The sequence below is a fragment of the Penaeus vannamei genome, chromosome 12 (genome assembly GCF_042767895.1).
Source record: "Penaeus vannamei isolate JL-2024 chromosome 12, ASM4276789v1, whole genome shotgun sequence".
NCBI lineage: Eukaryota > Metazoa > Arthropoda > Malacostraca > Decapoda > Penaeidae > Penaeus > Penaeus vannamei.
In genome coordinates, this window is record NC_091560.1 from 9,130,979 (window position 1) to 9,143,478 (window position 12,500).

Below are 12,500 nucleotides of genomic sequence, written 5' to 3' on the forward strand. Positions count from 1 at the left end.
CTGGAGTGGGGGAGAGGGGGGGGCACCGAAGATGGGGAGGGGGCGGTAACAAAGGCTGCTCGTCTCAGCCCGCTAATGAAGTCTGATTCTTAAGATTATCAGCCGATTGTTGTGCAAATCATCATGCTGCGGAGGGGTGGGGGGTGGACGGGGAGTTGGAGGGGGGAGGGGGGGTGATGTCATTTCATCCCCGGAAAGACCTTCTGGAAAATGTTTTCGCGTTTCCAGGAATTTCATCTCTTGTGTCTTGCGAGCCCGAATTGGGTTGTTGTTGTGATGCTGGTGGGGGGTGGGGGTGGGGAGGGGCGTGGGGATGGGGGTTGGGGGCGTTGTGAGATGGGCTGCTGGAGGAGGAGGAGGAGGAGGGACGTTCAAAGGGATCTCTCATTACCATATAATGACGGCTTGTCTCGCAGGGCGCTGTCGGGACCCTTCGCCTCCCCCGTCAGTTGCTGCTGCTCCTTCGCCTCCGCTGTCGACAGGCCGTCAGCGATGCCATGGCGGGGCTGAGAGGGAGGGAGGGAGGGAGAAAGCGACGGAGAGAGAAAGAGATGGAGAGAGAAAGAGACGGAGAGAGAATGGGATGGATATATATATATATATATATATATATATATATATATATATATATATAGAGAGAGAGAGAGAGAGAGAGAGAGAGAGAGAGAGAGAGAGAGAGAGAGAGAGAGACGGAAAGAGAAAAAAAAGACGGAAAGGCAAAGAGACAGAAAGACAAATAGATGGGGAGAGAAAGAGGCGGGTAGAGATGGAGAAAGAGACGGGAAGAGACAGAGAAAGAGATGGGGAGAGAGTAAGAGTCTCTGAATGAGTAAATCTGTGTATCTGTTGATGAATTGTGGAAAGGGAGAAGCGCCAAGAAGGGAAATAGGGAGAGAGAAAAAAAAACGATGATGAAGAAACCAAAAATAATCTACCACCCATACGAAAGACAACAAAGTATAACCAAAATAGACAAACAGACAAGATCGATGAAGGCCAAGGGCGTGCGAAAGGTGTGGGCGGCTATGTCGTGGGCGGAGAGTTATGGGCGTCATCACGGCACGAGAGTAATTACTTATAACCTGTAATTACACACCTGAAGAAGAGAGGTGGGTGGGGGTGGGCGGGGGGGGGGGGGGGTAACAGGGCCTATTATGAGAAAATGCTGGAACTTCGGATACTTGGGAGTTCTAGTTACGATTTTTTATGTTTATTTTTTAGTTATATCTTCTGCAAAAATTGTTTTATGAAATGATTATTTTCACACGTTTTTTTAGAATTGTGTTCGTACTTCATTTATCTCTTATTCATATTCGGCCGGTAAATGATTTTATGTCTTAATTTTTTTGTTCTTTATTTTTCTAATCTTGTCCTCTCTTTTCGTTCCCCCGCAGGCCGACTGCCAGAACTACATCCGGGTCCTGGCCAAGGAGGGCGACGGACAGTTCCTCGTCTGCGGCACCAACGCGTATAAGCCGCTGTGTCGCCACTACGCTCAGCAGGTAAGGAAGGCCCCGGCGAGTCAGCTGGTGGAATCGCGCTGTCATGCACTACACTGATTTTTTTTTTTTTTTTTTTTTTTTGTGTGTGCGTGTGTGCGTGTGTGTGTGTGTGTGTGTGTGTGTGTGTGTGTGTGTGTGTGTGTGTGTGAGAGAGAGAGAGAGATAGAGAGAGAGAGAGAGAGAGAGAGAGAGAGAGAGAGAGAGAGAGAGAGAGAGAGAGAGAGAGAAAGAGAGAGAGAGAGATTCTGTATGTTTATTTGTTTGGCATGTCTGTGTTGGCAAGACAGTCTGTGTCTGTTCGTCCATCCATCCCACTATCTGTTTTTCTTTCTTTGTCTCTCTCATACAAACATATTATTAAATATTTGTTTTGTTTTGTCACTTGGATACATCCTTGTCACGCCTCCGTTTGTCTACAAACAAATAAAGACATCCTTTTTTGTCTTTTCGTAACGCTATCCCTCCACCAGCTGTGAATACCTCCCTGGCATTCATAGCTGAGTGAAATTATTTCCTGAGTCTAACTGGTGATTTTTTCTGTAACTAAATAACTCACGGTCTCTTTGTCTCTTTCGCTCTCTTTTTCCACATGTCTGTTCTCTCTCTCTCTCTCTCTCTCTCTCTCTCTCTCTCTCTCTCTCTCTCTCTCTCTCTCTCTCTCTCTCTCTCTCTCTTCTCTCTCTCTCTCTCTCTCTCTTTCTCTCTAGTATCTATCTATCTATCTATCTATCTATCCATACATCCATCTGCCTATATATCCCGCCCTCCCCTCTATCCCTCCCTTCCTCCTTGCCTACTCATTTTCTTCCTGTCTTCCCTCCGCCCCTCCCCTTGCGGCGGGCGGGCGTCCCCCACCGCCTTCGCCGCCTCCGTCGCCGCCCCGGCCTGGCCTTCTCCTCCGCGCGCCACGCCGTCGTAATCGCGGAGGAGCGTGCGAGAGGCGCTGGCATTAAGACCTCTAATAAAACAGGCCGAGTGCAAGAGGAGATTGCTGGAAGATGCAAATAAGTAGCGTGACGAGAGGGTTTATGGCGGCCGCATGGAGATGAGGCTCCGACCCCGCGCAGCGCCTCCCGCATTCGCACCTCGGAGGGAGGCTGCGGTGACCTCACGCCCCGCCCCCTTCGTGCTGCTGCTTCTTTCTCCTTCCTTCGTCTTTTCTTGTTGATCTTCTGTTTCTCTCCTTCATCTTCTTCGTCTGTATCTCTCCTTGTACTCCTCTTTTTTCCTACTCCATTTTTCCTTCTCCACCCCTCCTCCTCCTCTTCTTCCTGCTCCTCCTCTTCTTCGTCCTCTTCCTCCTCCTCCTCTTCTTCGTCCTCTTCCTCCTCCTCCTCTTCTTCGTCCTCTTCCGTCTGCTCTTACTCCTCCTCCTCCTCTTCCTCTTCCTCTTCCTCCTCCTCCTCCTCCTCCTCCTCCTCCTCCTCCTCCCCCTCCTCCTCCCCCTCCATCTACCCTCCCCCCAAGCACAAAAAATACCCGCAGCCCTGGACAAACACACATTCGCAGACACAAACGGTTCTGAACCTCAGCATGCAAGTACAAAATTAGATTCTACATGTTCTTTACTTAACCCCCCCTCCCCCTCCCCCCAGGCACTTACTTAGATGACCCCCGCATCCCTTGTACTCCTCCCTTCGTAAAGTATGACATTCCATAAGGTGGCGTTAATAATAGACAAGGTGTGTGTGTTCGTGTGTGTGTGTGTGTGTGTGTGTGTGTGTGTGTGTGTGTGTGTGTGTGTGTGTGTGTGTGTGTGTGTGTGTGTGTGTGTGTGTGTGCGTGCGTGTGTGTGTGTGTGTGTATGTTCGTGTGACTCTGTATATCTCTTTGTCTGTCTAGTTTGTTTAGTATGTTTATGTCTGTCTGTATGTCTGTTTGCGCGTGCACCTGTGATTTGCATGCGTGTCTGCCCGTTCGTATTTTTGTGGCTGCGTTCCCAAGTGTTTTATGTGTGTGGAGGGAAGGCAGGCAGGGGCATAAGGGTCGGGAGGGAGGGATAGGGACAGGGGGACAGGGAAGGAGGGATAGGGATAGGGGGACAGGGGAGGAGGTATAGGGACAAGGGGACAGGGGGACAGGGGAGGAGGTATAGGGACAAGGGGACAGGGGGACAGGGGAGGAGGTATAGGGACTAGGGGACAGGGGAGGAGGGATAGGGGGACAGGGGATGAGGGATGGGGACAGGGGGACAGGGGAGGAGGGATAGGGATAGGGGGACAGGGGAGGGGAGGGGGCAGGATGAGCGCAGGGTGGGAGCTGATCAAAGACTTGGCACCGACGGGGGTCCTTATGTGGCGCGGTGGTGAGGCCCTTTGGTTCCGTGGCAGGGGACGACTTGATATTTATGACCTGGATGAATTATGTATATATATATATATATATATATATATATATATATATATATATATATGTGTGTGTGTGTGTGTGTGTGTGTGTGTGTGTGTGTGTGTGTGTGTGTGTGTGTGTGTGTGTGTGATTTTTTTTCATACATATAAATATATTTATATAACTCTTTTACTTATGTTTTTTTTCACAAGCTGGTCAGGTAAAGGGAAACTAAGTGGCAAAGTAGATGTAGATTTTCAAGGCACGTCTTACAGATACAGTTGTCTGTCTGTCTCTCTCCTGCTATCAGTTACCTGTTTTGTGCCAATGTCGCCTCAGTGTGTGCGCCATATGAAGGTCCTTTGGTACGCGGGACGTTCTATGGCAGCCAATTTTCGTGAGCCAATTTTCCCATCAGGAGAGCCAGCCCAGCGGTTCTTGGGGGACCTCGAGACGAATTCACTTGGGTCGGGATTGGCTGCTGTGGCTCAGTGTGAGGAATGATTATTTTGATTATTTTCTGCTGACGGGGATGGATATGTCTTGGGGAAATTCCCAGGATCCCTCTTTCTCCTTCTCTGAGTCCTAACTTTCCTCCATCTTCTTCCACCTCCTTCATCTTCGTTCTTCTTCTTCTATTACTTCATTTTTCTTACTTTTCTTCTTTATCTGTTTCCTCTCCTCTCCCCCATACTCTCTATCGTGTCCTCAGTGTCGTCATTATATTTTTTCTCTCTCTTTGCAGGCGGACGGGAGTTTCAACTTCACGGAGACGAACGGCGCCGGCCAGTGTCCCTACGATCCCAGACACAACTCCACTTACGTCTATGTTGGTGAGTATTTTGTCGCACTTTATTGCCTTATTCTTTTATGATCATTGGTTCTGTACGTTATTGGTATTTGATGGAAAATTTGTGTCCATTGCGTGTCTCAAAGTTGCTAAATATAGTACCATTAGAAGCATTACTAAACAGTATTGTTTTGAATAATTGGCTCTTGTAAAACAACCGATGTATAGAATGCGTAGTGATACTAGAATCTGGAAACGAGGTTCTGTAAGGTTCACAAAGGTCTCTACTTATGTATAGTATATGTAAATGCCTCTGAATGGCAGCAATCAGTGGGGTAATTTAGACTAATATGATACTGGTTCTCTCCAGATATGGTGAAACCCACATAGACAGTTGGTGAATGTTGGGATAGTGTCGATGTGACGAATATTGGAATGCGTTTGTTATTTTAGGGGTTTGTTCAAGATATTTTCATATAGTCGACTCGTGTTGCAGTGTTCACACTGAAGTTTAAATGGATATATAATTGAATGATATTTACTGGAGTCTTGTTCGGTCAGGAACGCAAAAGCGGCTTGCATATCGACACGGAAACGAACACCGCCCCCTCTTTTTCTCTCTCGATGCCCTCTACAATTTCTCACCTTATACTGGCACACGCTCCTCGAAAATGGGCATTCACTTATGCAGTTTAACCCGATGATAGGATACAACGCTCTGCCGGCCATCAATTGAGCATTCGAGAAGGGTTCGCGGTGATGCGTCCTCGTTCATTTTTGTTTCGAGTCAGTGGCAGAGGCTCGTTCATTTTGGTTCGAGGCTTCGGGGCTTCGGGGGAGGCAAGTAGGAAAAATTGAGGGGGGGATTTTGCACCGTCAGCTCGTGCATTTTGGTTGTATTACAATATTTCTGTTTATTTTAGTAATCGTAATTCAGATTGTTTTGCATTAATGAAAGAGTATTGTAGCCGAGATTGCTGATGCTAACATGTTTTGTTATTGTTATTATTGGTACTAGTATTTTTATCGTGTACATTTACGTTTACACATATTTTCTTCTTCTCTTGTGTCTTCAAATATTCTCCAAGTAGATCTCTAGGGAATTAGTTTTTCCTTATTCGTTGCATTTCTTCTCATGCTTCCTTCCTGTACCTCCAGATGGCGAGCTGTACTCTGGCACCGTAGCGGACTTCCAGGGAACGATTCCACTTATCTTCAGGCAACCCTTGAAAACGGACCACAATGACTACAAACAGCTCAATGGTAAAACCCTCGTTTGTTCTGTTGTTTTTTAGACATACGATGTAGGTGTACTTCCTTGGTTTTCGTGTGGGTTGTACTTTTTTTTAGAAAAAAATATGAGTATAGCTTGTATCGTTAGCTTTGTATTTTGTAGCGTATTGATTTATATATTCATTTATTTATTTTTTATATCATATCACTTTTGAGGGGGTCTCAGTCTACTTATACCAAAGATTTTTGCTCGTCTTACTCTCTCTAGTCAACAAATAAAGTAACGACTACCTTACCTTCGCAGCTCCGGACTTCGTGCACTCCTTCGACTACGGCGACTTCGTGTTCTTCTTCTTCCGCGAAACCGCCGTTGAATACATGAACTGCGGGAAGCGCGTGTACTCTCGGGTCGCGCGCGTGTGCAAGGGCGACCGGGGAGGCGGCCCTCAGCGCTTGAAGAACTCCTGGACGTCCTTCTTGAAGAGCAGACTCAACTGCTCCGTTCCTGGGGGATATCCCTTCTACTTCGATGAGATCCGTGAGTTGTGGAGCCGAGTCCTTGGTTGTGGTTTGGTTGTGATGATCAAAATTGCGGTGAAGAGATGTGATGAGTCTATGTCTCTGTGACCGATGAGTTCCCTTTTTCTTGGCAGAGTCTACGACGGACATCATCACGGGCATCTACGGCGGCGAGAGCCACGAGATCATCTACGCCGTGTTCACGACGCCTCCGAACTCCATCCCGGGGTCCGCCGTCTGCGCCTTCTCCATGCGGGCCATCCTGGATACCTTCGAGGGGTCCTTCAAGGAGCAGCAGACACTCAACTCCAACTGGCTCCCAGTGCACCCGTCCAAGGTACGTAGTCCGTGTCGCTCACTCCGTTTTTTGAGAACGAATTGAATTGCATACCTAAAAGAAATTGCGTTGTATTTGTCCATTGACCATTGTCTTAACCAAAATGACCAACTTTTTTTTCTTTCTTTCTTCAGGTGCCTGAGCCACGACCAGGAAGTTGTGTGCCCGACAGCCAGACTCTGCCGGAGTTCAACGTCAACTTCGCCAAGGACCACTCGCTCATGGACGAAGCTGTCCCCGGCTTCTTCGGGCGCCCGCTCCTCATCAAGGCCTTCTTCGAGTAAGCTATTAGATTTTCCCCCGTCGAATGAGGTTTGGTATTCGTTATCGTAAAGCCATCTTTTAGAGTTGTAGCAAAACTCCCCACCTTATGATAACAAATAACGTATTTCCAGGTACCGCTTCACCAAAGTAGTGGTTGATCCGCAAGTGAACTTCCAAGACGGGAAGACCGTGGATGTCCTCTTCATCGCAACTGACGGAGGCATTATCTTCAAGGCCATTAATGCTCAGTCGTCGGCAGGTGTTGAGTAAGTATCCCTTAATAAAAGGTCCCTATTCTGTCTATTCTGTTTACTCATGTTTTGAATTTATGAAATGTAACGTTATTGTATTACCATTGCTTCCGTGCGTTGTGCATATAATTATGTTTATTAGTTCCTTATCTTTTTCTAATATTTTTTTCGCTTTTTGCAGTTCGATCGACCCCGTCATCATTGAGGAAATCCGCGTGTTCGACCGGCCAGTCCCTATCGTGAACATGCAGCTGGCCAAGCAAGCGGGAGGAGAAGGGAAGCTCATTATCATCACAGACGATGAAGTGAAATCCATTGATCTCCACCGCTGCCAGAGAGCCTCGTCCTGCAGGTTGGTCTGGTGACAGGATTTTGCTTGCTTCCCTTTGCACTTTTTGTAGAGGGGTAATGGCGATGGTGTTCATTCATTTTTTCCCAAACTGATAGTTCAGACTAGAGTTTATTTTTTTTATTGTACCAAACAGACCCATTTTTATTTTATTTAGTGATAGACAACTGTATTCTACACACCTATAAAACGTATTATCCTCGACAGCGCATGCGTTGGACTGCAGGACCCTTACTGCGGTTGGTTCGTGGGCCACGGGCGCTGCGGTCCGCTCGGTTCTCAGTTCGCGGGACCCGTCTTCCAGAATGTCTCAGGGCATCACTACCAGTGCTCTAACAGTGAGTCTCTTTGGGAAGTTATAAGTCCTTTTTAGGGGTCATATGTCTGTACAATTTTTGATTAAGATATCGAGGACATTTTTGTTTTTCGTCTCCCTGGCTTCATGCTGTCTGTCTGTTCCAATAAGTGGTATGTGTACCTTATTCATTCTTGTCTTGTGTCTGTGAATGACAGCCATTAATAATCATTGTCTTTTTTCAAGTTAGTAATTAGTTCTCATTAATATCATAACTGACAATGTACATAAGATGATCAGAATGAAACCCTAAAGGCTCTTTTGATACTTTTTTTTGGCTAAAATGAACATCAAATATTTTTTCTTACAGACAAAACCTTTCCTATAGATGCTTTAGTTATGATAGCCTGACTGTGACATGAAAAATGCTTGCCATTTTTTCCTAGTTGTATAGAATCTGTTAATAATTTCCAGATATGCAAATGCAACTGTTACGTTTCTGTGCAAATGAGCTTTTTTCTGTAAAGAATAATCCTTTTACAAAATAATAACTACATGAAAATGGAAAAACAAATTTTTTTCATTAACTAATTTTTTTTTTATAAACCAAACTATTTTTCTCTCTCTATTTCTCTTTTTTGTCTATATATATTTATTTCTTTATTTGTGTCAACCTAAATGTTTAGGAAGCCTCATCAAAACATGTACTTGTAGACTGTGAATGTCCAATGTCTTGTCCTGTTGCATCATTGCTTTAGCATGGCCTACGCTTTATTACAGGTGATGACAATGAAGTTTACAATCCATCGACTCAGATCCAAACGACCGGTAAGTTTTTTTTTTATTATTATGATTGTATTTAATCAACTATATGAGTTCATTAGTCATATTATTGTGTGTGAAGGATGAGTAATTTATTTTGTTTTAATTTTATAAAAATACGTCATATGATTTCATAATGTGCACCGTTGTTTGGTGGGTGTGAATGTGTGTGAATGATGGAGAATGTAATTTTTTTTTCAGTAAATGAGCATCAACCTGAATTGTATACAGAGGCGATTGTAATCTGTTTATTTACAGTATTTCCACACTTTACTTGTTACAAATGATTTAACTTCTTGTCTTTTTGTTTTATGTGTTTATCATGTTCATTTCTTATCTTGAACGATGTATATTGTGTTCCTTAAATTCTTTTCAATTATTATTAACATTTTGTGATCCATTGTCTTCATTTTACAACGCTTATTTTTTCTGTAGCAAATTTCACATTGCACTCTGTCTATCTTTTGCACTGTCTGACGCACATTTAGATCGGTGCTGTTTTGTTTTCGTTTTTGTTTGTCTGTTATTTCTAGTTTTATTTTATGTTGCAAGATTATGTTGATCTTTCTGTAAGAGATTATAAGATCTTTATTCTTGAAGTATGATATGGTATGCCTTTTATTTTGTTTCATTTCTGTAGGAGCTAAATTTTAGTGCTGATTTATTTTAGTGAGAAAGTTGGGTTTCTTTTTAAAGACATGCTGATTATGTGGCTTGTAGATAAACTTTAATATTCTGTTTGATTTCTGATATACATTTAGTTTGATGGTGGAAATCAGGAATTCCTAGAACCATAAGAAAAGAAAGGAAAATAGTCAACGCTCTAGATTTTAAAATCAAATGTATGATTTAAGAGCATAAGAACGCCAAAAGAAGCACAGCATATGCTAATAGTGGGCTTAGGGGGAGAGAAAGACTGTAACCAAGTTGACGAGGGTTGCTCCGCTCACAGAGGCCCCGTGCCCAACTGAGGTGGAGACCTGCGCCCCCTGTGTCTGTCCTGAGCCTCCCTCCTCACGCCCGCCCCCTGTTACTGAAGTTACCCCTACAGAGGGTCAGTTTTTGAACGCGGTGATGCGCACATTGCTATATCTGCCCATGTTGCTCTCGAAGATGGAACTTTGTCCACTCTTGTGAATGTAGTTTTTATTTTTTTATGATTTCAATTTGCTAACATACGTTTCAAATAATTTTGGTTTGCTGACTCACATTTGAGTGTTGTGGCACATATTGCACTGTGTAGCACAAAGGTTTTGCTCAGCATTTGGACTGAGCATTAATATGTTGAAGTTAAAGTTTCAGGTGGAAGATGCAAGTTTATAAGGTCTACCATGCCATACTAACCTGCATGTGTGTGCTTCTTTATTAAATAGTAACTGTAATGTAGTTTTAAAAGGTGTATTTTCTTCATTTTTCTCGGATGTAGTTATATTAATCGTCTCCTTCATATTCTTTAGCCACCAACTACTAACATTGTCCTTGGTTTTGTATGTTTCTTTCTATCTTACGAAAATTTCCTCACTAACTGTTCCAGGACCACAGCATGGGGTGTTCATGTTGCAAACTGTGACAGATACAGTAGATGAGTGTTATATATATCATTTTAATTGTTATTCTTGACTATATTTTTGTTATATTTCACCTAGAGAAAGCACAGAAGTATTTTATGCAATTATATTTTAATAGTCTTTTTTCAGTATTGATACTAAATCTTTTTTTTTTTCCTTCTCTTTTTGGCCACAGGGGTTCCTTTTGCATGCTTGCAGGTGATGGATATGGCTAAAACCTAGATTTATTGATTTTTGCTTTCTAATACAATGTAGCAGGAAGCTGACCTCCCGAATTTTGTACCTGCAGGATCGGTTGATCATTCGACCATATATGATCCGCCTGTGGATGAGGATTATTCCTTCGTCGAGAGTAACAGAATTCCCCCCATTACACCTGCAAAGGACATTAATGTGGCCAAGAACAATGCCGTACCAGGTGTCGCACCGGAGGGAGACTTACCTAATGAAATTCTTGGGCCTCTAGGACGCGAACCTGGGATTGGCATCGCATATGCTGAAGGCGGCGTTACTGGTAAGCCTAGTCCACAATGTATAACAGGCAGGTCATGGGATGACATCACTAAACTGTTTCTAATATGGACTTTCTGTAGTTTGGAAAAAAATGAAAGAAATCAGTAGAACTTGAGATTCTCCTGTTCCCTATGAAGAAAGTCCATATTAGTATTTCGATGTGTGTCTTGACTCACACACTCACATGCATTAAGGTCCCACCTATACCCTTTTCTACTTACACCCAAAAATATAAAAGGACTGACACAATGATTACACGATATTGTGGGTCCTCTGACTTCTTCACGGTCTCTTCAGTTTCCCCTCCACTGCCCCTGGATGCCGTTCTCTATGTCTCCCTGACCAACTGTTGAATGCCTGCCCTGGCCCGACCCCATTGTCACCGAGACCTTTTGACTGCTGTGTGTAGTAAAAAGTACCTTAGTCACCGTACTCTGTAGCTAGTCTCACCTATGCAGCAAATGTAACTCACTTTTTTCTTCAATTTGATTACTGTTGCTTTGCATTGATGTAAACTGTATTTTTATTGATTTGATTTTGATTTGCTGTTGCATGCATGATTTGACACTGATATTTTTGTGATAACTTTCCACTTGCTTTGTACTAACCACACATGCCTTTAGAAATGCACATTGACAACTAACAGGCACAATTAGTAGTAGATATACCGGATAACGTTGTTCCACTTTAGATTCTTAATATAATGACAAAAATATTGCTTTATCAAGAACCCTTCATCAGTAAGCCTAACCAAAAACACTTGCTTTTACACTTCCCTTTTAGCAGAATAAAAGAGCTAATCCTTGAATGGCTAAAACACTTACAGCATGGCTTTAATATATCACTCAGAATAGAGTAGTGCAAAAAAAGAAAAAAAATCCAGAAAGAAACTTATTATTAAATAATGAACATTTACTAAAAATGTGTAATTAGACTTGACCATATGACTGTGACCATAATGTGATGCAGTTTTTTGTGTATTAAATGCCATTTTAAAGTATTTTTTTACATTTTTTTATTTAATATAGGTTTATTGTTTAATATGTAGAGTGACATACTGAAAAGTAATGACTGCAGTTTGTATCACAATGTATGAAATACATTGTGTTGTACAAGCCTTTGGAGAACTTACCTTTGTATGTTACTGTGCGAATAATGTGTGAATTAGCATTTTATATCTAGTGTGTTACTCTCTCTCCTTCTGCCTGCCTATTTTTTTTCTTTTTTTTTTTTTTCTTTTTTTTTTAAGTCTTTTGCAGAAATTATACTTCTCTCTCTTCATTAGCTTTGCTCTGGAGTCAAAGAGAAATCATCGTAAGGTCCTGTCTTGTGATCTAACTCAGTGTTGTTCTGTCTTGATCGTAGCTGTAGGCTCTAATTGTCCTATCTTGTTCTTGACTGATTTTTATTTAATTTTCCGTAGCTGATGTTCATGTAGAAGTAATTAACACCAGATATTAATACAGAAAAATATTAACAAATCTCTTGTTCTGTCATGCATCACCCCAAATTGATGATTAAAAGATTTACTTAATCGTTTTTGGATAATGACTAAAATATCATCTCCAAATTGTTGAACAAAATTTAAACACTTTTAAATACATACATATTGAATCACATATACAATTGCATTAAAATGCACATGCGCGCGTGCACACACACACACACACACACACAAACACACACACACACACACACACACACACACACACACACACACACACACACA

The 12,500-nt window shown here is 42.8% G+C and overlaps 1 protein-coding gene across 8 annotated transcripts in view; it reads left to right on the forward strand.

The window, feature by feature from the left end:
• Positions 1–12,500, forward strand: part of LOC113818546 (semaphorin-1A) — a 349,340-nt gene that overhangs the window by 327,220 nt on the left and 9,620 nt on the right. For 2 of the 8 annotated variants that reach the window (XM_070127818.1, XM_070127816.1), the window contains 10 exons: positions 1,395–1,502; positions 4,576–4,663; positions 5,779–5,883; positions 6,158–6,391; positions 6,507–6,709; positions 6,844–6,989; positions 7,105–7,239; positions 7,406–7,576; positions 7,781–7,911; positions 8,649–8,696. In XM_070127818.1, the coding sequence (XP_069983919.1) occupies positions 1,395–1,502; positions 4,576–4,663; positions 5,779–5,883; positions 6,158–6,391; positions 6,507–6,709; positions 6,844–6,989; positions 7,105–7,239; positions 7,406–7,576; positions 7,781–7,911; positions 8,649–8,696 (1,369 nt within the window). Of the gene's footprint in view, positions 1–1,394; positions 1,503–4,575; positions 4,664–5,778; positions 5,884–6,157; positions 6,392–6,506; positions 6,710–6,843; positions 6,990–7,104; positions 7,240–7,405; positions 7,577–7,780; positions 7,912–8,648; positions 8,697–9,642; positions 9,745–10,547; positions 10,773–12,500 lie in introns of all 8 variants that reach the window. The other 6 variants (XM_070127819.1, XM_070127817.1, XM_070127813.1 and 3 more) reach the window with 5 other exon arrangements.